This window comes from Etheostoma spectabile, chromosome 11 (assembly GCF_008692095.1).
Source record: "Etheostoma spectabile isolate EspeVRDwgs_2016 chromosome 11, UIUC_Espe_1.0, whole genome shotgun sequence".
NCBI lineage: Eukaryota > Metazoa > Chordata > Actinopteri > Perciformes > Percidae > Etheostoma > Etheostoma spectabile.
In genome coordinates this window covers 13,955,995-13,980,801 of record NC_045743.1, presented here as the reverse complement: position 1 = coordinate 13,980,801, position 24,807 = coordinate 13,955,995, and the positions used below count along the sequence as shown (strand labels likewise).

General features: G+C 39.9%; 1 protein-coding gene across 5 annotated transcripts in view; it reads left to right on the top strand.

Moving 5' to 3' along the window:
- The first annotated feature begins 8,005 nt into the window (after positions 1-8,005).
- LOC116697989 (alsin) overlaps positions 8,006-24,807 on the top strand; it is a 32,304-nt gene continuing 15,502 nt past the window's right edge. For 4 of the 5 annotated variants that reach the window (XM_032529669.1, XM_032529668.1, XM_032529667.1 and 1 more), the window contains exons 1-20: positions 8,006-8,246; positions 9,199-9,398; positions 10,391-10,551; positions 10,939-11,163; positions 11,354-11,544; positions 11,744-11,776; positions 11,873-12,076; positions 12,614-12,738; positions 12,863-13,077; positions 13,204-13,291; positions 13,617-13,792; positions 16,289-16,457; positions 17,760-17,856; positions 18,136-18,213; positions 18,847-19,074; positions 19,395-19,566; positions 19,734-19,929; positions 20,891-20,956; positions 21,279-21,438; positions 22,260-22,391. In XM_032529669.1, the coding sequence (XP_032385560.1) occupies positions 9,379-9,398; positions 10,391-10,551; positions 10,939-11,163; positions 11,354-11,544; positions 11,744-11,776; positions 11,873-12,076; positions 12,614-12,738; positions 12,863-13,077; positions 13,204-13,291; positions 13,617-13,792; positions 16,289-16,457; positions 17,760-17,856; positions 18,136-18,213; positions 18,847-19,074; positions 19,395-19,566; positions 19,734-19,929; positions 20,891-20,956; positions 21,279-21,438; positions 22,260-22,391 (2,736 nt within the window). In that variant the 5' untranslated portion in view covers positions 8,006-8,246; positions 9,199-9,378. The remainder of the gene's footprint in view (positions 8,247-9,198; positions 9,399-10,390; positions 10,552-10,938; positions 11,164-11,353; positions 11,545-11,743; positions 11,777-11,872; positions 12,077-12,613; positions 12,739-12,862; positions 13,078-13,203; positions 13,292-13,616; positions 13,793-16,288; positions 16,458-17,759; positions 17,857-18,135; positions 18,214-18,846; positions 19,075-19,394; positions 19,567-19,733; positions 19,930-20,890; positions 20,957-21,278; positions 21,439-22,259; positions 22,392-24,807) is intronic. The other variant, XM_032529670.1, reaches the window with a different exon arrangement.

Genomic DNA, 24,807 nt, shown 5'->3' with positions numbered 1-24,807 from the left:
TTAAGGGTTGTAGTCTGCCCCCAGTGAACTTCCTTGACTTTAAGCTGTTTGATTTTGATTTTAATCTGCTCTAGCTTTTCCAACGTTTTAGACACAATGTCAAACTGCTTCTTCTTTTCATAAGTTGAAATCCCTTTTCTTATGAGACAAACCCCAAATCCTCTGCCAAATATGTGCACCTAGAGTTTTTATAAAACTAGGGAAAACAATGGAATGTCATTAATGCCCTTTGTAACGGAGTCACTGTTACATATTGATTTTGACATCAGATGAGTCTGTCAGTCTGTAGTCTCAAGTAACAAGTGTGTGGTCACTCAACACTGGACAGTTATGTAGAACTGGTTTGTCCTGTTTGAGTCTTTTCTTGTATGAAGAAAGCAGGAGAATAGTGAGTGAATAGATATGATCAGCTTTCCCAAAGGCCAGGCAGGGGAAGCTCATATAACAGTGGTCCAATGAGAATAACCTCTACTAGGCATGTTAACATGCTGGTAATATTTTGACAGAACCTTTTTTATGGTGGTGCTGTTGAAACTGAAAGCTGCTTAAGCATGGACATTCTAAAAACCACTGATAATATCATTCAGTTCATCCATGGCGTTAGCTTTTTCTGCTTGTTGTGGAATGTAAACAACAGTTTGAGTAACTACCTTGTTCTCTGTCCACACAAGTGCTTAGGCTCCATATAAGAAAGGATCTCCATCCATGTTAACGAGCCTGACAACTCATATCATAATCATTCACATGCACTGGACATGCACATGCCAGTGTAGACAGGAAGCAGATTTTATAACACTACTCTGTGGTTGAAAATCATGGATGTATAAGTTGAAAATACTTAATTGAGGGATTTGGATTGACGACAAGGTGGAACTGTAAGGTGAAAAGTATGTAAGCCTACCTAACCGATAAGACAGCTGTGCGTCCAGTCTACAATGCAACCCCGGAGTTTTCTTAAACTTTCCAAATGTCTCCATTTTAGGGGCTCAGAAAAGTCGGAGTAGTGTTTACACAAGGCCTAAACTAAGCAAAAGATATGCGTTCTTAAACAAAAATGCATCTCAAGTTATGAAAGACCCTTCTACCCCCACTGAGAGCTTGTGTGATGCAAATATTGCTACATAGAAGGTCCTCCTGTTATTAACCATCTAATAAGAGTTATGTCGCTTGTTCAATTCCTCTACTTCTTGTCCAGGGACAGAGAATTTGCCAGAATGATACTTGGAGGAGAGGGTTTAAAGTCATTTTTCTGAGTTCTCGAAAACAAACAAATGGAAATGTGTGGTTGGTGCTCATAGTGAAATTGGTAATACGAAAGTACGTAGTGATGTTTGTTGATCATATTGTATTTGCACATGTGCGTCACTTAAAGTAAACAGAACAAATACAAAAACATGGTTAGCACTGCAACAATTCTAATATAATGGGGTATATGACCCCTCAGATAGACTTGGTTTAACAGACTTAAGCAACACAGTAAATTTCTTCTGTTATTTCCTTGACTAAACACAATAGTCTTTTACTTCCCCTCCCCCACAGTGAGAGCACACACACACACACACACACACACACCACACACACACACACACACAAACACACACACACACACACACACACACACACACACAAAGCAGTCTTGGAGGTGATGTGCTAATTGATGCAAAGTAATGGAGGAGGTGAAACCACAATGCCTGCTCCACTAAGCTTTACATAGAGCTCTCTTTGCTTGCATGGCTTGTATTCAGTGAACCTTATGTATTTTGATGGGTGTGTTTTTGATTGAGAATCGATCAAGAGATTGGAATAAAGAAAACTGAGGAGAGGAGGAAGAAGAAGATTAAGAATAGGTGCAGGGGAAGGAAGAGGACTAAGAGGGGGGGAGGCCTCCTGCGGTTTTGAGGTCAAACACACAGCTGTGGTCATCACCTTTCACTGCAGGACACACACACACACCCTACACACACAGTGATCATCACCCTCTGTGGGAGTTTGACATGAGCCAGATGGTCAGCGCTCTCTCTTTTTATGACTTTTTTTCTGTCATGTCCCCAAGCTAGTGTTTTTCACACCTAAAAACCTAGGTTCGAATACACTCTCCAGAGTAGATACGTTTCAAAACACTAGTCTAGCATTGTAGTGTGAATGAGGCAAACAATGCCAAGTCAATGATGTATCAATAACATGCCTTCAAAGCCTCCAACTCTCTGTAATTGTTCATTGTGAATGCTGATGGAGATCACACAGTGTAGGTTTGTGATTAACCTATCTCTAAAGTTATGCTGTAAAAACTTTAAAATGGTCTCAGTGGTGGAGCATTTCCAAAAAGATAACAGATTTGGCTAGATTGGCTTTTCCATGTCTTAAAATTAGGACATAGAAAAACTATGAGGGAGCAACATGTGGTTTATTGAGATCTACAGTTTGATCCTTTAATATTCTTTTCACATTTGTGCGTAAACAATGACCACTATGCAGAGTTGTATATATTCTGTTTAACATACATTTTACAATGAATGTTTTAGTCCTCAGCGGGTTGAGTTTGTATATTGGGATGATGCAGATGTCCATGGTGGTTAATGCCCTTCTCTTCACTTCCCCTGTCCAGACAAAAAAAGGGACCAGTTGATCTTGTTTTTTTTTTTCTTGATCCAAGTTCCAAAACTTTGCACTGCACCATTGTCCTAATCCCTACCCGTGGCCTGTAATCATTAAATCACCTGCATGTAATGTAATCTGAAAACTACTGACCTGGTTAAAAAAAACAATGCAAGTGATCTCAGCTGGTATTCTGTCTATAATGGAGTGCAATGGAAATTTCTAAGTGACCCCAAACCTTTGACTGGTCGTGTACATCCAAACCCACGTATACAACTCTTTCCAGATAATGCTAAATAAATTAACACATGTGATCTCCTTTACCTTTTTAAGAGTTATCTCCCGCCGCTGTCTAACTTTACAGATTTAGGTTTAAAACAATGAAGATATATCTGCTATTAACATTTGTCAAAATATGTTATATACTGTACATCCTGCATAGATACAGTGGACATACAGTGTCTGGTTTTATGCTAATAATTAATATTGTTTAGGATAATGTGAATATTTTTAAATTAACTAAACTAAATTCCTTTAGTTTATATTAAATTAATTTAGTGCATCTGGTCTAGAGATTTAATGCATGTAAATGTTGTTCCCCAGAAGGTTAAACTTCCTCCATCCAAGGGAGCAAGCTTGTGTGTGTGTGTGTGTGTGTGTGTGTGTGTGTGTGTGTGTGTTTGTGTGTGCGTGAAGATCATGCCAAATTACCCTGTGCCTAAAATGTTTTTATCAGACTCCAAACATGTGTTTCCAATGTTCTTTAAATATGCTGTCTACACACACACACACACACACACACACACACACACACACACACACACACACACACACACACACACACACACACACACACACACACACACACACAGTACTCCCAGTGCCAGATAGTTAAAATTAAACCCCTCCCTTGTTGTCTAAAACAAAGTTAATGTTTCTTTCTTTGGCATCAGACTGTACGTGAATAAAACACTGATAAAGACAGTAATGCAAAGCTGACTGGATTTATCTGTTGACAACACACCAGTACACCAGTAAATTCTGTTTAATCTAAAGAGAGAGAATGTCAAAAATTGCAATTATGGCTTATCTTTGTGTATGTAATTAACTACTTTGTAATTCAACAACTCTCAGGAATCTCAAGATCATTCTAATATTAACTAAGATTAGTTTTTCAAAGGGAATCACAAGATCATCAGTACAGGATGCTAAGTCATAAGTCATTTTTGATGCTTTGAAGTTTTTCATGCTTTTAAAGGAAACAGTTGTCACTGAATGTGACCAGGATTTGCAGAAACAAACAAATATCAATTACAATTGGAATACATGTTTATTACAAATCTGGATTATTTGTCTGTACAGTTGCACACATTATAAGGCAAAGTTTAAAGTGCTCTGGTGTGTGTTACCTACTCCTCTGCTCCTCACGGCATTGTGGCCAATTAAACCACTCTCTCAGGCTTGCTGTGTCTCTGTGGCCTGGCTGCAACCCTGTATTTCTCTCTCTCTCTCTCTCCTCTCTCTCTCTCTCTCAAAACTCTCTCACACACCACACACACACACACACACACACACACACACACACACACACACACACACACACACACACACACACACACCACACTCACACACGTAAATCCATGTTGTGTTGCTTCCAGCAGCAGTAGAAGTTTATGAGGGTTTGGACAGGGAACTACTGGCTGCTCAGGTCACGACATGGGTTTATTGTGTGTGTGTGTGTGTGTGTGTGTGTGTGTGTGTGTGTGTGTGTGTGTGTGTGTGCGCATGAGCATGCGTGCAACGTTACTGTTACATAGAAATACAATTGAAAACACAATACAATAACCCAATATGATGCTAATGGTTTGAAAATAGAACATGAACAACAATGACATCAACAGTATGTCTCTTTAGAGCTGAACTCCACAACACTAAGATGTTTGTGTGGTGAAAACTGAATATTAGATTAGGCAGAAAAAGGAACACATGCTGCATGTCTTGTGTTCAGCTCTAAGAAGGCAAAAATGTAGACACTTTTTCTCTGGATTCCCTGCCCTTGTTCCCTTTTTCATTTTTTTCCGCCTGTTTTACTGCAGGCAGTAAAAGTCGGAGCCAAAACCTGCTGGACACTTTTATATAGAAAACACTAAAACGGCAAACAAGAGCTGATCACGAACATGGGTGAAAAGAAAGGAAAGGGGAAAAAAAGGATATAGTGAAAGATATAAATATATGTATACATATGTATATACACTACCGGTCAAAAGTTTGGGGTCACTTAGAAATTTCCGAAGCACTCCATTGTAGACAGAATACCAGCTGAGATCAGTTACATTGATTTGTATAACCAAGGCAGCAGATTTCAGATTACATCATGTGCTTACATGATTGCAAAAGGGTTCTGCAATGTTTTGCTAGTTAGTTTTTTAAAATGATATCAGATTAGTGAACAGAATGTGCCTCTGGAACATTGGATGATTTGTTGCTAATAATGGGCAATGTAGATATTGCATTAAAGATCAGCCACCCACTCAGATCAGCTGGTATTCTGTCTATAATGGAGTGATACGGAAATTTGTAAGTGACCCAAACCTTTGACAGGTAGTATATATATATACAGTATACATAGACACATACAGTATACATAGACACACTATGAGTATCTATTAATGTAATTGTACAGTGTATGATGTGGGAGTGAGAAGGGGAGTAAAATTGTAGATAACATGATGAGACACGTGGCTCGATAGCCTAACAAACTGTGGTTCAGCTTAGAGAGTCCAGAACTCCATCACTGAAAAATTGTAGATTGCCAAGGGTTTCGGAACTACAACATACGGTAATATCAATTGAGGACTGATTGTTTTACATCTGTGATGTGACTCACCTTGTCACGGTTAAGAAGGACCACTGCTGTGATGACCTCTGATACTCCAACTGGGTCTTCTGCAAAAAAGAACCGCAGAAGCATGTTTTAGTTAAATACTTTTATACTTAATATGTTATAGTCACTCTTAGACCAAAAAAAATCCCTTTTTGAGCATTGGTGGTGTGTGAGTCAGCTGTTATGAAATCACACTAAAATGTAGGGGAGCAAATGAGCAGATGTTCTACTTACCTTTAGGTATTTCTCCAGAAGCTGACTCACTGAACCTGACACCAGATCCATGGAAAACCTTTTGTAGTCATTTTCTGTCAAGGACTGCACACCATCTCTACATAATAAAAGGACAATTAGAATAAAAACAGAACTTAAAACAAGGTGTCCTGCTTTAGAAACTTTGTACAACAACTGAACAGTATCACATGAAAAATGTAACCTTTGAAATAACATGTTATGCAAAAAATTCCTTTGTTATCTTATGTTGTATGTATCCAAGAACATGTTTCACAGGCTTACTTTGTACAGGCTACATTTTAAACTCTTGTAAGTGTAACAACTGGGCAACAACCTGAGCAGGTGTAGCCAATGCTGCTTTTGCAGACCTCTGCTGTTCCAACATCCAGCTAGGGTGACCTGACGTCCCCAATAAATTCAGGCCAGTCCTGAAATCCAGATTCTTGCCCTAATTGTCCCAAAAGTTAGAGCAGTCTCAAGAGCAGACTCTCGAGTAGTTATAGTCTAATAGAACATTACAAACTGTTCATGGTGATTGAGTCTTCCTGCAGCCAGTTCCCGTCAGCTGCTACAGGCAGCTAGGCACGGATTTGAATATATACGCATTGCTATTTTTCATTCATTCATTGGAGGCTCAGGCTGGTGTCCTGGGACCCGATGAACTAGTAACTAAAAAGCAAAAATGTCTCTGCAGGTACCGGGAGGACTGGGTAGGGAAATACCTTTGGATTGCTGCAGTTTTACGTGATGCAAACAAAGCGTTTTGCAATGTGTAGGAAGGAGTTTGGTATTTCACACGGGGGGGGGGGGGGGGGGGAGTCAGACGGCAGGCTGCATGCTAGCAGCAAACTATATAGAAGTTAGTAATAGTAGCCTAGTAACAAATAACACAACTGTACAGACCAACACTTTGGTCTCATCCTTCTTTAAGCGGGAGGATGACTCCATGTATAATACAATAGCTGCTGCTGAGCTGATTTTTTGTATTTGTATTTTCGGGTTTACATGACAGTTGAATACTTGAATAAAAATAATAAATCATTATGAATGAACACCCATGAACACCCTCCCCGTCCCGTCCTGTTCCGGATTTTACCCATTCTCATCTGGTCACCCTACATACAGCTGAAAACCCATCCTGCTCTCACATACTGTATATTCACACACAGTGTGAGGCAGTCGTGAATTACATGGAGTTAAACTAGTAGTTTAACATTTTGCAACTACATTCATATTTGCATAATGATTCAAGTAGTTAAATGACTTGGTTGCCATTTTAACTATTGAAACAAGAAACAAATAAAAGGAAATTAATATTTTATTTTTTTATTTTACCATATTGCTTCTCTACGGTAATTGAACCCCCTTTGACCTTTCCCCCCCCCCCCCCCCCCATCCTGACCCCTGTGAAGGCATGCCAGGCAATGTAATAATCAGACAGTGACTTTAGTTTAGGACAGATTTGGTTCTTAGGAACTATAGTTTTTAATATTTAGAATCTGTATTTGTAAAACTAAACTTGACTATATTAGATGTCAATTATCGACGAAGGCTATTTATTAACAAATGTACAGAGAAGTTGCTGCATGCCATTTTAGAAGTTATAGTAGCTGGCTAGCTAGATAATCCTGCTTGGTGTAAGGCAGCTGTCTGGCTGATGAACATTGTAAACAAAACCAAAGCTGACATTCCTTGCACTTTCCCATAACTAGTTGGGTATTTTTTTTTCTGTATGTGTATAACCTGTTAACAAGTGGGCACTTTTTGCAATAAATTCAGTTGAGTGGTATTTTTTTGCTGGCATTTGTGACTTTTTGTTCTGTTTCATGCATGTACATTGTCAATTTGATCATATTTTTTACAAAGTAGTTTGACCTTAGATGTGCCTATTGTCTTACTGTAAAACGGAACATAATGGATAATTATTTTATATTTACATGTAGTTTTAAGAAGTACATTTTGAGTATTACAGTGGATATTGTTAAATATTTAGTACGATAAAAACTGTTTTGGCTTTAAGTATCACATAAAAAAACAGCTATAACTATTCCAGTTTGCTTACATTGCTAGCTTGGTAGATTGCTGTTACAAACAAACAAAAGAGTATGTAACCGACTTGTGGTTTTGTTTTAAACCTAGTGTATTCATGAACTCATCTTTTATCCAATACTTACATTATTCTAGAACGTGCAAATGTTGTCAGATGCCGTTCAAAGAATGTACGGATAAGTGTAACGTTAGGCCTACGTGACTGGCAGCCAGACTACTGTCTGGAAATGTAAGCGAGTGGAACGTCCTTGCGTCATTTACACACCGCAGCAACAGGTGTGGCACCGCCGCAGTGTTTGTCCCTGCCCGGCTGCCATCGGAGAGGTGGCTTCTGTCAACAACACAGAACTGTCAGACAACTTCTGCTTTCACTGCGCAGCACTGATTGGAATAAATCAGTGTTTCTGCCGTGACAGCTACAGACAGTTATCCGGACTCATTCACACATCTCCGCAATTTTCTCCCGAGTTAAACCTGGCAGTTGGTAAGATTCGTTAACGTTAGCTTCTGTAGCAGCGGTAGCATTAGCTAAGCTAACCAACTTCGGTAGCTAGCTTTACCTCACTTATTTTAATAATAAACTACCTTCGTGTTTTATTTAGGAGGGGGAAGTTAATTTCGCTGTATGTTAAATATTGACGAATGTATCATTGGCAAGACATGACAGTCTCTATTTTCACTCGGTGACATAACCTGCTGTTAATTAGCTAACGTTAATCTCTGTGTAAATCAATAGGGAACTTTAGCTGTTAACCTTAGAGTAATTATTAGTTCTGTGTTGATGTGATGTGTTTTTCCAATGATACGGGGTAATATAATGTGTTAACGTTATTGCTTTTAATGTAAAGCACGTAGCTAAGGAGCAGGGAGAAACAATAACAGAACACTCAACTAGTTTTACTGGATAATGAGTTGTGACTTGTCAGCAGAATCCAGTAAAGAGCTAAATAAACCACTCCTCCTGCTCCCATTACAAACTAGCTAGCTAGCACATGACGGAAATCAATATCACACAAGTTAACTCATGAATTTGAAATGAACGTTAGATATAAATAATCTTAAATCAAGGTCTCTGAGCAAACTGATGAAGACTGTATGGCGCAAAACCTCTTAAAAAGATATAGACCTCGAGTCTTATTTTGTGAAACAAGATTATTAAATGTTGTTTGCAATATACAGGATGGGCATTAATGTATCAATAATAGGGTGACTAAATATTCACTCTGATGGATTACCAATGTCAAGCAACTTTTAGAATTCTCTGTTGATTTCCTTAGAACACTAAAATGAAACATGCTTATCCCCTCTTGACAGTCAATTGCATTTGTAACTGCAAACCTAATGAAGAATATTCTTCTTCTTATTATTATTATAACATTGCACATGCCTCACTTTAAAAATACTGTATATATTTTAATCTTTCTTTTTACAAATAGGTGTTTAAGAAAGAACAAGCACTTGAAGCCAGATGAATCAAAGAGGTATCGAAACAGTACAGAGGATTATTCGTGCTCCTGTAAACTGGTTTATTGTTGAGGGTGACCAAAAGTCAAGAGCTATGGAAAAATGTTACTAAAGATGCCTTCACTGTCCTGTGGAATGGAGAGTTGGAAGTGATGGAGAACAGAGAGGAGAGGTAACGCACACACAGACACACACACACACACACACACACACACACACACACACACAACACACACACACACACACACACACACACACATATTAGTGCAGTCCCTGTCCTCATTATCTTTCCCGATCAACCTCCACTGGAAAATGTTGAATATTAAAGCAAGATGCCCGTAACAATTACACATGTAACTGTAAACCATGAATAATAATGTTGACAATAACAATTACTATTTTTATTTGGTGGGGGGGGAAACCAGTCAGTATCTGGTGGTATGGTTAGGGTTAGGGTTCATCCATAAAGAGAACACCTCTCCCAAGTGCCGGACATCATTGAATGTTAGCATCTGCCCACTCAAGTCGGTTACGATGACAAACTGCAGTCAGGTCGAGAGAGAGATATGAACCCTAACCATAACATCCGATACTGACTGTGCTTTTGTGTATATAGAAAGTCTTAGCTCTTTGAGTTAAGCTCATGAAAAATGGGGGCAAAAATAAAAGTGTTGCATTTATAATTTTGTTCAGTGTAGCAACTTTAATACCATTAGTTCAGTTCAAAGTGCTTTACAAATGACAAACTAATTAAAGACAGTTAAATATGATTCCCATGTCAAAAGAATATCAACCAGAATATCATATAATATATCTTTGTCCAGTTGAGTATAAGTGAGTCACTTAAAGATGTTCTCCCTCAAAACATAACTGCATGTCAGGACCTGCAGGTGCTGAACAAACAAGTACCAGTTGACAGAGAAATGAGTGGGAATTTAATCCAACTTTAAGAGACTGTTTGTGTCACTAAACCACAATACATTTATACATTTACAATCTCAGGTGGTTTTTGTAACCGGATGGTGGTTGCCAAGTTTACACTGTATTCAGCTGGTTTGGGTTTGGACATAATGGATTTAGCCTAGCCTTTTAGTTCAGGTTATGTCTAAATGTAAGGCCCATTTCAGGCCAATGTTATTGATTCATTTGCATGCATTATTGCAGCCCTGCAGATGAGCCAGCTCCCACTCCTCCAGAGCAAGGACTGCTCCACATCTGGCAGTCAGCGGGGCCCAGTGCGCAACTCTGTCCAGAGAGAGTGCTCCTGTCCAGGCCTGTCCTGCAGGCCACCTTGGGAGAACACCATGGACTCCTGCTGACACAGGGTAGTGGAGTGTGTGTTTGTGTATGTGGGGAAAGCAGTCCTGTGCAATGATTCAATGCTATTACACGCATTATGTTGATATGATGTTGTCCCATCAGTATTGGAAAGGGATACTTTTTTTCTGTGTGTATTTGTATCCGAGGATTGTAAGAAAGTTCCTGCTCTGAACTCGGCTATGGTTAAATTATTACATCTTCAACAATAATATTCCTTCCATACATTTTTAAACAACTAAATGTTTATACCCTAAGCTACTAATTCTAATAGATAGATAGATAGATAGATAGAGAGATAGAGGTACTTTATTCGTCCTCTTGGTGAAATTTGGGTTAATAGGCATCTTTAAGTCAGAATTGCTAGTTTCCACTCACTTATCACTGTCTTCAAGGTGGACAGGTCTATTCTTTCGGAGAACTTTTGTGGAGGGATCTGAGCATCCCGGTGTCTGCTCCGGTGCTGGAGGTCTCTCTGCTGGGGAAGACGGTGGTCCGTGTGGCTGCTGGTGGTTTCCACTGCGGTGCGCTGAGCGAGCAGGGCAATGTCTACATGTGGGGGGAGAACACTGCAGGACAGTGTGGTCTGACCGAGAGGGGCACAATCACAAACATCACAGGTTGGTCAACACCTTACTTTCTAACTTCTGTACGTCTTTTCTTCCCTCATTCCAGTGATTCTTTGTCCATCCTACCCACTGCTTGCCCAGACTTACTTTTTTCTTCTGTCATTGCAATTCAGTCATTTGGTATTTATCAATTAATACATTATGTCAGGCAAACTATGTAAAAAAACAACTCCTGTGTCAGTTCCAGAGCCTTGCCAAGTCACAGTGGTGGACAGTGAGGTTGTTCCTCCAGCAGTGGTTCGGGTGTTGGATCTGGCTCTCGGACGGGAGCACAGCTTGGCTTTGTCGGCCCAGAAAGAGGTGTGGGCGTGGGGCAGCGGCTGCCAGCTTGGCTTGGTCACCAACAACTTCCCTGTTTGGAGACCACAGAAGGTCATTTGATTTAAAGCTCATTGAATTTCATCATTCAAAATTCAGTCAGAATGAAAACCATTGACTCAACCAATGTTTATATTTGTACTGATTGGTGGAGAATCAATGACGTATTGGTAAATGTTTGCACTTGACAAAACTGTATTTAAATTTCATTATTTAATTTAACACATTTGTATTATTTCTGTCTCTGGCACAGGTGGAGCACTTGGCAGGCAGACATGTCATTCAGGTAGTTTCTCTTCCTGAAATATTCATTGCCATATTTAAATTATAAAGAATACTATGTTCTGTTTCTACAAATACCATGTCTATTTATTTCCCACAGGTGTCTTGTGGTGCCTACCACAGCCTGGCCCTGGTTCGCAGTTTACCTCCACAGAATAGCCAGAATCCAACCAAGTCAACTGAGAAGAGGGAGCGGGGTCGGTCGCCTCACTACGCAGTGACAGAAAGGGAGGAGCCGTTAGCAGTTGATGCTGGTCACTACTGTCCGCTGGGGGTGGAGCTGAATGAAGTCATGACAGGCGAGGTAACTGTACTTCAAAAATAGAGAAATTTAATAAGAGAATATGTATGGGCAGACCTAATATATTGTTGTACCTGAAAGATATAAAATTACAAAATCTAGACACTGTAAAAAATGATTAAGGTTAGAGAATAAAAATAACTTTTCAAAATGTATGCATGGATATATTTTATAGGTTGGATGCAATTTTCCTGTCAACGGTGTAATGTATAGTTATAAAGTCAATAATTTATGGAACGTTTTTATGAATTGTTAGAAAATTTTAATCATTAAATTGTTTTTTATGAAAACTAAATGACAAGTGTGAATATATATATATATATATATATATATATATATATATATGATAATGATAGATAGTAGATAGATAGATAAAAATTAGATAGATAGATAGATAAATAGAAAGATTAGTTTTGTGTTGCTTGAGTCTGGAATAGAAGATTTTATATCCTGTACCAGAAATGTTTTCAATAAATGTAAGTATCTATGCTCATTTTAGAGGTTCAACTATTTTAGACCCTGCTTGGTTTGCATTCCCAGACCTCTCCCAGAACAAGAGGACCCAGACGAAGGTTACAATCTCGGGGACGGTCAGCTGGAAGCAGCCCTGGCTCTGCAGCCGGTTCATGTCCATTTTCTGAAAATGGAAAATCTAACACTAAACAGTACGGTATTGGATAACTTATGGGTCTCTTTGTTATGCCTACATTTTTACGTTTTAGCATTTCAACTTTTTGTATTTCAGTTTTTCTCTGCTCTCTTTCCCGTTCTTTCATTACAAAACTTCAGGAAAAATCTTTCAGTTGGGCAAACTCACCCTCTCACTGACACAGATGGCAGCCCCAAGTCTCATTTGCTGTCAGGCTGGGAAGCCAATAAGAACTCTGCTTTCCCTGACGAGCTAGAGCTTCAGAATCTCCTTCAGAAACTCTCTAGTCACTCATTTGAGATGCGCCACACCACCGGGCCGGGAGATACCGACTCACTGAGCAGTTACACTTCAGGTTGGTAATTCAGTTTTGTTCCATATGTCTTTGTTTTGAGGTTGGTTTATTTCTTAATTTCTTCATAGTTGTTTGCCCCTCATTCTATTTTCTTTGTCCTAAAAAGTTTTTATTCCTTCTCTCCAGATGACAGCTGTGTTTCCTCAACTCCTTCCACGGATCTGTTGACTTCCAGTTACAAAGATGACTCGCCAATCAAGAGTCAAAACAACAAGTAAGACCAAATTTACTTTAGTCGAGAATGTGGCACTTTGGTTAAGAATTTGAGGCAGTTCATCAGTGTTTTCAATAATCAGAAAAAAGTAATGTTGAGAATTTTTCACTCCAGAAAGAACATTTTTAGTGCTATTTTTGTGGATCTTCATTTTATGCAAGTGATTCCTCTTCACCTTTGTTTAAACACTGTGATAAATAACAAAAAGTCAAGCTTAACTTTAGAATATTAACCCAGATAAACACTTAAATCTCAACTATGCAGCAGTATCTCCACATACCAACAGACAGTCACCTGCAGTGTATTTGCGTTCCTATGCTAACAGTGGCGTGGCCGTGCCGTACTCCTCCTCCCCAGTGTGTTTGGAAGAAGTTCGGCTTTGTCTGGAGGCGGAGAAGCAGACACTGCAGGGGCAGAAAAGCTCCAGTCTCACAAATATAAACCAGAAGGGCAGAGCAGCAACAAACAGGAGACGCTCCCTGCCTGGAATACCCACCCGTGGTAAGAATGGTAGGGTGAGAACAACTTGACAGCACGTTTGGGAAATATTTACTTTCTTGCCAAGAGTTAGATAAGAAGATTGATGTCCTAGGCGCCCAGATAGCTCAGTTGATAGAGTGGGCGCTTATATATAGAGGTTTACTCCTTGATGCAGCAAGCCCCGGTTTGGCTCCAACCTGCGGCCCTTTGCTGCATGTCTTTCCCACTCTCTCTCCTCTTTCCCTTCTTCAGCTGTCCTGTCATTAAAGGCTTAAAATGCCTGAAAAATAATCTTAAAAAGAAGATTGATGTCCTGGGCTCTAAAGGTTTGGTTATACTTACGCTCAACATCGAGGCATGGGCCTCCATAGATGGCCCGTGTGCTATAAGCATGCAGGAAGATGATCATTCGTCAATTCGTTGATCGTGACAGTATTCTCCGAAACATCAGAGGGCGTACAAACAAGCTAATCTGTGAATAAGATATAAGTAGTGGAGAAGAAGAAAGCAGAAGTTAAGGAAAGCAGGCTGCCTGGCAACCATAGTAAACCATGGATGTATTTAGAGAACTAGTAAACACACACAAAATACATCCACAATTTTTTTTTGTGATCAAATGTTTTTTTATTTATAAATATAAACAAATTAAGAAAAATCACAAACAAAAAACACATCCATTATTAACACAGACATACCACCAAACATAATACATTTATCTACTCTAATTATTACCATGACTGTTGTTTATCTCCGAATTGAAACTACTGTCTGCCTGTAACACTTGAAAAAACTCTTTCCATTAAGCCATTTCTTTTTAGCTTTGACATAGAGATTTCCCATGTTTTTCCACTCTCTCCTGTAAAATGCTTCTTCTTTTCCCGGTGTGGTGTTTCTCTCTGACCACGTATTTAAGGCTGTTTGACTCCCTGTGGTCTTTACATAAAGAATCAAACGAATGTTTGTACAGGCGAACATGCTCGGCCAGTCTTCCCAGCCGACCATGTTGTACTGAAAGTGCACAGAGTTACAGAAATTCAGAGGTGGACGACCATGTGGCGCAACAAATTGCGCAGCCTTCACGCTGAAAACGACAGCCGTAGTTTTATGGCTTGCACACCTCACTCCGGGAACACCGCTGCAACCATAAACCTGGCTTGAAGATGGAACCAGGTCGCCATTAGCTTAGCTCAGCATAAAGACTGGAAGAGGCTGTTCACCAAGAAATATTTAGCCATGAGCTAATGAACATGCTTTAGCTAGCTTTAGAGTTGCTGGTGGTAGTATTTTATTTTTTACTCTAGATAAGCTAAGCTAACTGTCTGCTGGTTCAGGCTTCATATTAAGTATGCAGATAATACGATTTGAATGTTCAACCACAGACATAAATACACATTTACATAAATACACAAATGATCTGGTACCAATAAAGTAAACAATATCCGCAAAAATCACTGAAATGGGTTACTCTGTGAAGTTACAGCTTGGCTAACAAGGAACAAGAATATATGTTTTTATCTCCAATGGAAACACACAATACAATTTCTGCCTGTGTTTGCCTTTGACACACTGAACAATAATGGGTATTCCTGGATCTGATACACAGCTCAGATCAACTAATATGGAAGTCAAGATTACAACATACACGTGCTCACAGAACAAAGGTATCATTATCTTGAGATAACATATTTGCTTTCTTGAGATAACATAATAATTAACTATTATAAGATAAAAATGACCACAAATAAAAATGAGAAAGTCCCTTAGTCACAATATACTGCCTATAGAATGTATGAAGTACATTCATAGTGCCACAAAAGACATGGTTTGACTTTTAGGGAAATTGTGATTAGCAACTGCTGCAGACTAACTTCTTGTTTTCTGGTTTGCCCAGAGTTTCATAGTGTCAGAATGAAAGTCCCTCATCCTTCAACACAGATCTTAAAACCATCCCTCATATAGACTTTATTAGAGCTTTATGTATTTATTAGATATTGGATAGCAGTCAACTTGTGTTAGCCTGTGTGGCTAAACAACTACATGATCTTCTACACAACTCATCTCTTGCTGGGATTTCTTGCCTTGTGCCTGCTTACCTCACCTTGACAGATTCACACAGCTCACTGCTAGCTTTTCTAAGGACACATGGTTTTACAAGTTTGTTCCAGGGGAGCTCATTAGGTTATTAAAAATGTTGATTTAGGCGGGTGAGAAAATTGTATATGAACTCTTGTGCACATTGTTTGTGGAGATGAGGCAACACAGACCAGCTACAGACTTATGTTATACTTGGTATATGTGACACTTACTGTATGTAGATTTTTGTTCATATCTTATATTTCCTTCGTCATGTTGTAGTTTGAGAAACATCATCGACTGTCTCTGTTTGTAGTGGCTGTTGTTACGTATGATCGATGAAGGGTTTTTGCAGTCTTGACAGATGCTCAAATGTTCAGTTGGTTGAAAAAACACTGTTACCAGGACTCTACTTTACTATTAGATCATGTATTTTTATTTCAGGGTCTCCACGGCAACTGCGGTCTTGTGCCTGCAGGCCATCCTCTGCTGGTTGGTCCCAGGTTGCTGCGGCTGAGGAGGCTGGAGATGGGCTGCCGTCTCTGGAGACAGAAGTGTGGAGCTGGGGCCGCGGGTCTGAGGGGCAACTGGGCCACGGAGATCAGCTTGCTAGGTGTGGACACACAAGTACACACATTTGCTTGTAGTATATCCCCACTTATAATAGATACAATACTTATAATAGATTCTTATACATTAACATAAAGAATTTGTCACAAACAGTCAGTGTAACAGTTTGTCCTGCAACAGATTTGGAGGTTCAGTTTTCACTGGCTCTGTGTGAACACACCATGCCGTTATAGCCCTGTTAACAAATGTTAGCAAGTGTCTTTGCTGGTTTAAGACCAACGCAATTTTCAATTTTCATAGATATTTAAAATAGCAAATGAACCAGCGCCCATCTGTGTGCCCATGGGCGTGCTAGTCTTACAGTGAGCTGTGTTCAGGCGCATTATTGGCCTATTGCTAACTTGAGACAGTGGGAAGTGATCACACCATTGACCCACAAAAACCTGGTCTGAAGTATATAGCGCAGCATTTCATGGTTATTTTAACAGTGCATTAGTAAAATGCGCTTGGCTTGTGGACAGCGTGCACACACTATACTTGTTACACGCAAAGGGACGCGCAGCAGCACACAAACATGCAAACGATTTAAAAATAAAAATACCCGCCATCATAACTGCAATGCGCTACATACAAACGATCCTGGCTTTTAAAGGGAATCGAAAATGACACTCTGATTGGTTTACTGCAAGTTACACCCCCAAAACACCTATGATTAATGAAGACACTAAGTACAACCCTTTTGAACCATCCGCCTGGCGCACAGGCCCTTTTTTTCAGTAGTGGATTCATACGCGCCACAAACGCACCAGGTGCTTCACGCCCTGAGCTTAAATTGTTAAAATATGGTCCCTTTGGGTAAATTACTTAATAAGCACAAGTCAATGAGTATAACGTCTTTAACACGTTTTTAAATTATTTCTCAAAAGCATCAAATTACACACCTTTTGTATTTGTTATGAACTGATTACGCTGTAAATGTGTGATAGTACTTACTTTACATGGGACAAGATAAGCAAATAAATTCTGTGAAATGCACTTACTTTAAAAGTCACAGCGAAATTAAATAAAAACAAGACTAGACTCATACTGTAACTCTTATACAATGTCTACACAATCTGTGTAATATGAGCAGCATGTTAGCACAGTCAGATAGTCACTGTAGTAGTATGTAAAACGTGCGAAGACTTGGAGTGTAAAAATACGTTGGGTTTTGTAAATAGGTGTAAATAGTGCTAGTGAAATTCAAGCTGTTATGAGGCCTGTGCAGACATGCGTGTTAGATAAAAACACAGCTAAAACGCCTCCAATGTATACAAGCTGTTACAGTGTGTGTTTGTTTGTCCAGACTCCAGCCTCTGTGTATCAAGTCTTTGACAGGGGAGGAGGTGATCAAAGTCGCCACAGGGTCACACCATTCCCTGGCTCTCACTGCTCACTGCCAGGTAACACAGCGCATACGCACATGTAATTGTACGTTTGCATGAGGACTCTCATTGACATAATATTCTCCTTGGCCTCTGATACTATTCCTTAACCATCACAAGTACATGACTTATCCTAAGTAACCTAAGTCTAACCTTAAAGTTCAAATCAAGTCTGATACAATGCTTTAGAGAAATGACAAGGACTAGTCATTGTCAAGGTCTAAAAGTGAAATTGGTCCTCACAAAGTACAAGAGCACACACATTTTACACCAAGTAAGGTATCTTGTGTTTTTCAGGTGTACTCATGGGGCAGCAACATGTGTGGACAGCTCGGTCACGTCAACAGTCCTGTCACTGTACCTCAACAGGCAAAGGTAGAGCAGTCAGTCATGTCACTTCTTTCATTCATTCAGTGATTAACTAATTTACAGTATTTCACATGTTTAGTCATATAGTGATTTATTTCTGTAAATGCTTATTTCTTTTTCTCATTTCTTTTTTTATTCACTGACAAACATTCAGTTATTCACACAATCAATTCATCAGTCAGTATTATTGAAAATTATAAACGGGCATCCAGATAGCGCAGTGGTCTGTGCGGATGCCCATGTATAGAGGCTTGCCCCTCGACGCAGCGGGCCCGGGTTCGAGTCCGGCCTGTGGCCCCTTTGCTGCATGTTGCTCCCCCCCTCTCTCTCTCCCCCCTTTACATATCTGTCCTGTCTAAAAATAAAGGGAATAAAACCCCGAAAAAATAACTTAAAAAAAAAAAGAAAATTAAAAACGAACGTATCATTAGAGGGATGTCGTTTGTACTGTAAAACATACTCAAGGACATACAGTATGAATGCAAATGAGCTGAAATGACAGATAGTGTGAAGAAAATAACACTGTGTACCAGGTAACATGTAAAAAAGTATACATAAGTTATCATATTATAGTCACACTTACAAATCAGTAAACAAACTAATAGCATTCTTGGTTTTGTCCCTGGCTGGCCACCGTAGCTGTCTGATGGTCTTCGGGTTTGGGACGTGTCAGCCGGTCAGAGCCACTCCCTCCTCCTGGCTGATGGAGACTGTGTCCAGCCGGTCCTGTTGTACTGTGGCCAACAGCAGGAGCCAACGTCAGCGCCGAGTCCAAGGTCCCACCAGAGTCAAAGTTCATGTCAGAGGTCCCCCAACAGAGCGGAGAGTTATACAGTCAGACCCACCCTGCTGCCCTTCTGCATGGAGGTTTGTTGGTCCTTAACACAACGGTTTGTGGTTTATTACTCATATTTCAGTATAGTTACAGTACAAAGAAGTATCCTGATGAAGTTATATTTGTGGTATTGACCGAAATCTTTAAACAGAAAACAGATACATACACCACACAGAGACGTAATCAATCACAGCTGCCAATTTGAAATCTGGTGGACATATGTGGAACAAAGGGAGGAAGTCATGAGAAAGCTGAGAGACATGACAAAACATTAGAAGCAACAGCGAGAAACCGCAAAATACTGGAATCCTGCTGTTAATGTATGACTAACAAGTATTTCTTCTGTGTGTAGATGGGTTACATCAGCACTGTGTGCAGCGGCGGTCAGAGCTGTGCGGTGCTGGCAGACCAGAACGTCATGGGTTTTATCTCAGCAATCCATGAGCTGGCCTCCAGAGAAAGACAGTTTTACTGCTGGTCAAGCACCGTCATGGAGCGCCTCCTCACACCACTACGCAACAGAGGTGAGAGCGTCTCTGTACTGGCTCCATCGTTGTTGAACTGCTGTCATGCGTCTACTCTGCATTTCCTTCTCTGACCCTCTTACTATTGGGGATTTTGAATATGTGAATTTAAATATTCCTCTTAAATGTAAATCAACTTTTTTGTGTTTGTGTGTTCTCCTGCACAGAGATTGTGAGTCCGTCGTTAGGTGAGCCGTGCACTCATCTCTTCTTCTCTGTCTGTGAGAGTTTTGTTCGTCTGAGCGTCCTGATCGGTCGACACTCCACGTCACTCAGCTACTTCCTGCATGATGTGCAGGGCTGTGATGTCACTTCCCTTCCCCTGCTGACACATGCTGAGCACTTTATGGACATATATAAAGAGTAAGGTTCAGCTGTTTTTGTCTCAGCACACAAAAAGCCCATACTGTATATTTATTAATAGAGACATTCTCATACGTTTTATAGCAAATATACCTATGCATGTCTTCAGCTTGTTGTGTATTTCTTGGCGTTTTAGTCACAGTTTAACCCTTTTAATGTTCCTCTCATTTACTTTGTGTTTCAGCCCATTTTATTTTTTGTAGTTCCAGTAAAGAACCTGTAATAAACTCTTATTTAACACCAAGAAATGATTTGACATATGCTTTAAGAGTTAAAAATTACAGTAAATACCAGCTTATATTATTTGTCTGAATGTTAAAGGTCCACGTCTGTAACAAAAGACCCCACATAACAATATATGTATTGTCAATGAATCCATAAATCTGTTTGAATACAAAGCTTTCTGAATGAATTATTATTGTCCAGACTGTAGCCAAACTGTAAACCAATAAACGGACAGAGGGGTACAAGTTTTTTTTTTTTACCCAGGACCTACTAGTACATTTGACTAGAGGTCTGCCGATATGGGTTTTTCTCTGGCCGATGCCAATCTTTAAAAGTCAGGGTCAGCCGATAAATGCTGCTGACGTGTTCTTCTTTTTAAAACTGTACTTGAAAAATTAAAATTAAAAAAATTAAAATTCAACACTAATAATTAAGATACACAAATTTCTCAACAAAAACATTTATTGAACACTTCATCAATCTGCACTTGTGTACTTAAATTAAAAGTGTATAATGTAAAAACGTATTTTGTATAAATAATGTATATAAAATACATCATATATTGGCGCCTGCCTATTAATCGGCTTGATATACTCGGATATTGGACGATGCCGATTATGTAAAAAAAAAAAAATGACGACCTTTACATTTGACATTTTTATATTGTATCCAGCATGTGAATTCAAGGAAAAACCCAAATTAATATCTCTCCCTCTCTCTGTTGCTGTCTCTCTAGGTATTGTTCGTCAGTAGGTGACTTCCACGTGATGGGCGGATTCCGATCACTCCATAAACTCTCACTGTAAGCTCCTTTTTGTTTTTTCTTTGTTTTCGCTTGAGGAGTCCTGCTAACCTCACTTGGCTTTGCCCCAGTGTTAGCAGAGAAAACATTCTGATGATCATTCTCGCTAAATAGCTAAAGTGATTTGTATCTTTTACCCAAAACAAACCACAAACTTAAAACACAGGAAGGGATCCTGTGCAGAGTTGCCAAACAGAACATTTTTAGAAAAGCAAATGGATTTTCTCCCATCAACTGAAAACGGACATATTTAGATTTAAAATACTGAAGATAATTGAGTCTTGAGTGGTGTCTCTTTGTCTCTCTGTGTATTTCTGTCCAGTGAGTGTTTAGGCTCTCAGCAGACCATGCTCGCTCAGCTGTGTGTATCAGACCAGTCTGTCAGTGGTGATGTTGATCTGGGTTCCTTGTTGTACTGGCCTCTGCAGCAACTCCACCAGTATAGCCGAGTCCTGCTCAAACTGGCGGCCTGTTACGATGTGGTGAGGAGGAAGCTCTCTCTTTGTTCTGTTTTTTACTCAAACACTTTTGCTCTTCTCTTTTTCCTTTCACTTCCACCTTTTCCAAATGTGTTTATTTCCCATGAGTAACTTTGGAAATACCGTAACTTATGACTGATATTGCATTAGCTTCAATATAAGATACTCCCCATTTTGCAACACCTGTTCATAGATATAGTAAGAATGGTTAAAAAACAAGCTTTGAGTGAGATGCTGTAGCTTAAATAATAGAACAAAACCTCATATATGAAATTAAGTTATTTAGCAGTAAACAAAATACATTTAAAATGACAAACTGAAGCTTAGCAGTCTGTTAATTCCATGTTCAACATGTGAAGAGAACAAGCCTTTACTACTGAATTGAGAAGTTTGAATTTCTTAAACTTTTTACTGGTAATAGACATTCCTTCATTGTTTCCTTAACATAATTATATATAATTACTCTCCTGTCAAGCTCATGAGAGTGGTTATTTTATGAGCAGTGTTACATACGTATTTGCTGTTATCATAATAATAGATTTTGAGAATGTTGCAGTCTTGGCAGAAGTTAATGCTTTCTTGTGTTCTTTGTTGTTATTTTTGATGAAGTCGGTCCTCATCATATTTATACAGTGTAGTAGAAAATATTCCACTGTATTTTGCATTTTGTGGGCAGAATTAAAATGTCCAAATTTGTAACAGTGGCCAGGCAGTCTGCTAGGATGTAATGGTAATGGAGGTATACTTTCTGTAAGAGCCGGTCATTTGTATGTTCTAAAATTTAAATTTAAAATTTAACCTCTCTTCATTTCTCTCCCACGTAGTTAACTACAGAGTATCAGTCCCTTCATCAGGGCTGTGGCCAGTATGACTCCCTGTCTTTGTCCTTGTTGAGGAAGAAGAAGGAGGCTGAAACCACCTTCCTCTTCTGGAAGACCCACTCTGGAAAAACTACTGTGAGTACCACTCTGTGTTAAGTTATTAGACTTGCTATCATTCTTCCTGATTATATTGTTTGGGTGAGAAAACGTTGAGAGAGATTTTACATTGCCTAACTACGATACACAGAAGACAAAGAGAGTATGCTCTTCAAAATAATATCTCTGAGAAATGATAGAGTATGGTGGGAAATTATTGAGTTTGGCGGTGCCACAGTAGGTTGTGGCTGCATCGGCTCACAACGAAAACAACAAGAACACCTCTGAACCCAAGGGGATTACTAAAAGGCGCCTAGTTGATGATTGACAAAGTCGGATGTTAATGCGGACGATAATCAGAGCTGGAACACTTGATCCGAGCAGCATAAACAAACTGAATGATTTTGAACCCGGCGTGACCAGCTCTACGCCAGCACCTTTCTCTAACACTACCCGGAAAAGACGATGCTGGCGGCGGAGTACGAGCAAGCAGAAACGGGGTTGCTGTGGCGGAGCCTGCGCCAGGCTGAGAGCAAATCCCTGTAGGACGCCGTTACCATCGTTACCATCTGGTAGCAAATGTCCGCTCACTGGAAAATGAAATAGATTATCTCCGGTTGGATTTAACATCATTGCAGCAGGTGAGAGACTGCTGTGCACTAGTCCTTACAGAGACCTGGCTGAATGAGTCTGTCACAGACAAGGCTATTACTTTTGCGGGACTGACCGCCTTCCGGGCTGACAGGTCCAGGACTCTCAGTGGCAAAACTCACGGGGGTGGAGTCTGCATAAATATTAACAACAGATGGTGCACGAATGTTAACAGGTCTTTCTCAAACTGTTCCCCAGACATTGAGGTCCTGGCTGTTAAATGCCGCCCTTACTATCTTCCGAGGGAATGCTCTGTTATTTTCATCCTTGCAGTATACATTCCTCCTGACGCAGACACAAAAATAGCCATGGACGTTCTTTGTCAACGCATCAATGAACTGCAAACCACATACACGGAGGGTGCATTCATTGTTGCTAGGGATTTCAACCAGGGGAACATTTGAAAGTTCTCCCCCACTTTTTCCAGCATGTGGATTTTGCGACAAGAGATGAAAATACACTAGACCATGTGTACACTAACATCAAGACTGTGTTCAAAGCAGCGCCCCGCCCCCATCTGGGATCATCAGACCACATTGCTGTCTAATACCAACATTTAGGCCTCTGCTTACCAGAACCAAGGCCTCCACAAAGCAGTTAAGGGTCTGGCCGCAGGGAGCCACGATGGTATTACAAGGCTGCTTTGAAAGTACAGACTGGTCAGTGTTTAGAGAGGCGGCTACTAATAGCCAGTGCACAGACATCAATAAGTATGCGGATTTTGTATCCAGTTACATCTATAAATGCATGGAGGATGTCTGTGTCACTAAAACATCACAGTCAGAGGTGCTGAGCCTTGACCCGGAGGATGTCCAAAACCCTGAGGAAAATTAACCCCAGCAAAGCTGCAGGCCCGGACAGATTACCGGGCCAAGTGTTAAAGCAGTGTGCAGAACAACTCAGTCAGGTCCTTAAAGACATTTTTAACACCTCTTTGTGTCAAGCCTACTATAAAACCTCAGCTATCACCCCTGTGCCAAAAAAATCCTCCATTACCTGTTTAAAGGACTACTGCCCAATAGCACTAACCCCTCTAATAATGAAGTTCTTTGAAAGACTGGTCAAGGAACACATTACCTCCATCTTTCCCGCATCCTTATACACACTTCAATTTGCTTAGCGCTCAAACCGCTTAACAGAGGATGCAATAGCTACTGCAGTACACCTGAGCCTGGAACACCTGGAGGGAAGGAATATGTGGGTCTGAATACTGTTCATTGATTTCAGTTCGGCATTTAACACCATAATCCCGCAGCATCTGGTTAACAAACTGGCCCCACTGGGGATGAATACACACCTTCAGAACTGGATTCTTGATTTCCTGAGTAACAGGCCTCAGGTTGTACAAGTGGGGGCTAACTGTTTATCCACCACTTTATTGAGTTCCGGCTCACTCCAGGGGTGCGTCTTGAGCCTTCTGCTATACACCCTTGTGACCCATGACTGCTGTGCAAAACTCAACACCAATCACATTATTAAATATGCTGATGACAACAGTTGTGGGTCTCATCCAGGGCAGTGACGACAGCAATTAGATTAGATAGATTACACTTTATTCATCCCACAACGGGGAAATTTTGTTGTTACAGCAGCAGCATTTTTTCAATAACAGCACACAAGAAATACATGAAAACAATAGACAATGATAATATGGTAGACTGAGTAAGTAAAATGGCGTCAAATAAAGGTATTTTAAGGTGCGGTTGCCATGATACAAGAAACAATATTGCAGTGTAAGTGACCTTAAAATTAAATTGGATGTGTTATCAGAGTAATAAAGCAAGAGTCGGTAGCACAATTTAAA